Consider the following 4,873-nt stretch of genomic DNA (forward strand, 5'->3'; position numbering starts at 1 on the left):
TGTTAATTTTTACCAGTTTATCTCATTTAGTAATTTACCTATAATCCAAATAATTTCATATGTTATTCAAAATTGCAATTTTGAATTCCTCTAAAATATAAAAACATGTCCTTCGATTTTTTGTTTTGAAATCTATTGAATGTTTTTGTTAATACTATTTTCGTATTATATGTGAAAGAATTATTTTCCGTAGTTTCCTTTCATTCCTTGAATTGGTTAATATACAAAAATATCCTACCTAAAATAGGAAAGTATAAAATATTACAAAATAGTCTAACCTAAATTAGAGATTACAAAATTTTACAAAATATTTACATAATCTATCACACCCCCGCAGTCAAAAAGGGAGGTTTACGAACGCTGAGACTGTCTCGAAAATCTTCAAAAAAGACCTGAGGAAGACCTTTAGTGAAAATATCTGCAATCTGATATCGGGACGGAACATGAAGGACTCGAACTTGTCCCCGCGCAACCTTCTCACGCACAAAATGAATGTCCATCTCAATATGTTTGGTACGTTGATATTGCACCGGATTACCAGACAGATATATGGCACTCATATTGTCACAATATACCAACGTAGCTTTGCGAACCGGACAATGTAGTTCCAATAAAAGATTGCGAATCCAGCAAGACTCAGAGACAACATTAGCCACACCTCGATACTCTGCTTCAGCGCTAGACCGAGAAAGAGTTGGTTGTCGCTTTGACGACCAAGAAATCAAGTTGTCACCCAAAAATACACAATACCCCGACGTAGAACGACGAGTGTCCGGACAGCCACCCCAATCTGCATCGGTGTAGGAGACAAGGTCGGTGATCGATGAGGGGTAGAGATGCAATCCGTGATCAAGAGTGCCCTGAACATACCACACAATCCGCTTAAGAGCATGCATATGATCGTCCCGCGGATCATGCATATGTAAGCACACATGTTGGACAGCATATGAAATATCTGGTCTCGTGAAAGTGAGATACTGAAGAGCACCTGCGAGACTACGATAATAAGTGGGATCTTATGATTCATAAGGAGCACCCGAAGTAGCACTAACCTTCGGTTTTGTGTCAACCGGAGTGAGAGAGGGCTTGCAAGATGACATACCCGCGCGATCAATGATTTCCTCGGCATACTTACGTTGAGAGAGGAACATCCCCCCCCCCCCCCCCTGTGACTGGTCACAGCAATGCCAAGAAAATAATTCAAAGGACCTAAATCCTTCATAGCAAATTCGGAACCAAGCCTATCCATGATGGAACGATGGAGAGCGTCTGAGGATGCAGTGAGTATAATATCATCAACATATAGTAAAATGTATGCCATTTCAGTCCCCGCATGGTAGATGAACAAAGAATTATCAGACCTGCTATTAGAGAAGCCAAGGGAAAACACAAAATCTGCAAAACGTCTATACCAAGAACGTGGAGCCTGCTTAAGCCCATAGAGAGACTTACGCAATAGGCAAACATAATCAGGATGTGTGCGATCCCGAAAACCCATAGGTTGATGCATATACACAGTTTCCTTGAGCTCACCGTGAAGAAAAGCATTCTTCACATCCAGTTGATGTATAGGCCAATGCTTTGACAACGAAAGACTAAGAATAGTGCGGATAGCTGCGGATTTCACCACCAGACTGAACGTCTCACCACAGTCAATGCCAGCATGCTGAGTTTTGCCATCACCTACAAGTTGGGATTTATGCCTCTCAAAATCACCATTAGACTTTTCTTTATGAGTAAAAATCCACATAGAACGAATAACATTAACATTAGATGGACGGGGGACCAAAGCCCACGTCTTATTCCTAACAAGAGCATCAAATTCATCATTCATAGCCATTTTCCAATTCGGGTCACGAAGAGCGGCCAATGGGTTACGAGGTAGAGGAGATTTCGTAACCGTGGTATGTAAGTTAAATTGACGTTTAGTCTTGACAATACCTCGTTGGCTGCGGGTGACCACGGTGGGACGGGGAGTGGGGATAGGCGGCTGGACAGTAGTAAGGGGACGGGGGCTGGCAGTCGGGCTAGTTGGGGCTGGCAGTCGGTCCAGCTGGGGCTGCCTCACCGTGGGACCAGCAGCGGTGACGGGAGGCAGTGGAGGAGCAGTGGGCTGCTGGGCAGCGGGCGGGGAGGCAGTGGAGGGGGCAGGTCCCCATTTTTAGAGGTGATGAAAAATATAAGGGAAGATCCCTTCATCCAAAAAATCGTATGTATGGGGTTGAGGAGTAGGGAAGTTAGTAAAGGGAAACCGAGTCTCATCGAAAACAACATGACAACTAAGGATGATCTTATGTGATGATAAGTCATAGCATTTGTAGCCTATATGGTTTGATGGGTACCCCAAAAATACACAAGGTGTAGACCGGGTCTGCAACTTATGAATCGTAGTTGACGGGAAAAGAGGGTAGCACAAATACCCAAATACCCGAAGGTGTGAGTACATAGGTTCCTTATGATATAGAGCATGGAGGGGAGACTTATGGTTCAATAACTTGCTTGGTAAAATATTGAGTAGGTAAGTTGTCATTTGCAATGCATGATGCCAAAAGGAAGGCGGAAGAGAAGCGTGGGCAAAAAGAGTGCGCACGACATTATTGATAGACCGAATCTTCCTTGCGGCCTTCCCATTTTGTAAGGACGTATGAGGACAAGAAAGACGAAAAGACATCCCATTCGACTTACAAAGACGCTAAAAATCATTATTTTCATATTATTTCCCATTATCACATTGGACATTTTTTATTTCTCATTCAAAATGCGTTCGGACATGGGCCCGAAATTCTAAAAACTTAGCAAAGACATCAGATTTCCTAGCTAAGGGAAAAGTCCACAAATATTTCGAGAAATCATCCAAGAAAAGAACATAATATCGATGACCCATGGAACTTAAGACAGGAGAAGTTCATAAATCACTATGAATAATATCAAAAGGCATACAAGTGTTCGAATTAGACGGAACAAAAGGAAACTTAATATGTTTTCAAAGCATGCAAGAACGACAAATACTAGAGCAACTAGAATTATTACATTCAATGCTTTTATTGATCCTAAGTGAATTCAAAACTGACGCTCCCGGGTGACCCAAACGATCATGCCAAAGAGAAGAAGACAAAGCAGCAAAGGCTGATGGAGAATTGGCTGTGTTTGTGATGGTGGTGATGGTGATGGGATATAGATCACCCCGGCTCTCACATCTCATTAGTGGAATCCCCGTCTGAAAATTCTTCACAGAAAACCCATATGGATCAAAATTAACAGACACAGAGTTATCAGTAGTGAACTTTCTAATAGAGATTAAGTTTTTAATGAGTTTTGGGGCATGGAGGACATTTTTCAACAATAAAGGAGGGTTTGGGGGAGGCAAATGAGTATGACCACAACCGTGAATTGGAATTGAATGACCATTACCAACAACAATAACATGATGGTGATTGCTCAAATTAGAATAAGACCAGAGATTACCATTCGTGGATGTCATGTGAGATGTGGCACCAGTGTCCATGTACCACTTCTGATCCGGAGGATTCATAGTCATCGTATGCATTGTCGATTCGATGTCCGTGGGAGCATAAGACGGGGCATACATCTACTGAAAAGGGGTAGCAGCATACGCCTGCTGCGGAGGCTGGGGAGCAAGGCCGAGAATGCCCGGCTGTTTGGCCGAGGGCCCTTGAGAAGACGTCGGCCAAGTTGACGGATACGGGCAAGGTGGCACGGCCCATTGTGGCATCTATCCCCAAGCATAATTTGGAAGCTGCCACGGCTGAGGAGACGGGTGACGCGGCCAGCTGCCTGGCGGTGGCTGGTGATTTCCGCCGTTGGGACCTCGGCTACCTCCACGGCTGCCTTTGTCGCCAGCGTTTCCACGGCCAACGCCGTTCCGACGGCCAGAATTGCAGCCTTTGTTGTTGTTATTTTTTCCCCTGTTATTCACAGCATGATCAGACGAATGAGTATTATCAAAAAAAGAAGTCGAACCCTCACCACCTGTGGCAGCCACCATCGCCGAAGGAGTAGAGTGGGCCGCCTGCATCGCCTGTTCTCGTTCCTCCAGAACGAGTGAGGAGCGCGTCTCGGTGAAAGGAGGCAATGGTTTGCTGTGACGAATCTGCGTTCCCACACCCTTGAATGCGTCGGTGAGACCCGAAACAAGCTGAAGAACAAGGCGGGAATTGGAAACCGGAGCCCCCACATTTTTTAACTGATCGTAAATGGTCTTTAGCCTTTGACAATACGCAGACTCGTTCGGGAAGTCTTCCATCCTAGTTGTGGAAAACTCTTGTTCGAGCATAACGACACGGGAGTTTTGATGGTCCTGGAAGATGTCACGCAAGCGATCCCAGGCTTCCATGGTCGTTGCTCCAGGTTCAAGAATAGTAGTAAGGAGGTCATTCGAAATCGTGGAATAAATCCACTGGAGCACAGTCGCATCAAGGGTCGACCAAAGTTCTTTTTCGTCAACGGAGGGAGGGGCTGCCTGCTTCCCTTTCTCTGGTGCGATGATATGGTGTATGACCCTATGGGATATGGCGTGGATTCTAAACAATTCCGCCCATGTGCCGTATTGTGCATTCTCCATTTCAAGAACCACAGGAATGTGATTACGGATGTTGGAAACGGCGAAAGCGGGGTGGAAGGATGATTTAGAGGTGGACATGGTGGCGGAAAAAGGTAGCCGCAGACGAAGCTAGGGCAGCGGAGAGGAGAGAGGAGAGGAAAAAAGAAAACCCTAGACTGCTGATACCATGAAATAATTATTTTCCGTAGTTTCCTTTCATTCCTTGAATTGGTTAATATACAAAAATATCCTACCTAAAATAGGAGAGTATAAAATATTACAAAATATTTACATAATCTATCAATATGTATT

The 4,873-nt window shown here is 44.4% G+C and overlaps 1 protein-coding gene across 1 annotated transcript; it reads right to left on the reverse strand.

Moving 5' to 3' along the window:
* Nucleotides 1-3,733: 3,733 nt before the first annotated feature.
* Nucleotides 3,734-4,660, reverse strand: LOC132629756 (uncharacterized). The gene has a single exon (XM_060345111.1). The coding sequence runs from the start codon at nucleotides 4,658-4,660 to the stop codon at nucleotides 3,734-3,736; it is 927 nt and encodes a 308-aa protein (XP_060201094.1).
* Nucleotides 4,661-4,873: the final 213 nt, after the last annotated feature.

This window comes from Lycium barbarum, chromosome 3 (genome assembly GCF_019175385.1).
Source record: "Lycium barbarum isolate Lr01 chromosome 3, ASM1917538v2, whole genome shotgun sequence".
Taxonomy (NCBI): domain Eukaryota; kingdom Viridiplantae; phylum Streptophyta; class Magnoliopsida; order Solanales; family Solanaceae; genus Lycium; species Lycium barbarum.

Bases quoted from the DNA above. Each gene is read 5' to 3' on its own strand.
- LOC132629756 (XM_060345111.1), bottom strand. From the start codon at position 4,660: ATGTCCACCTCTAAATCATCCTTCCACCCCGCTTTCGCCGTTTCCAAC.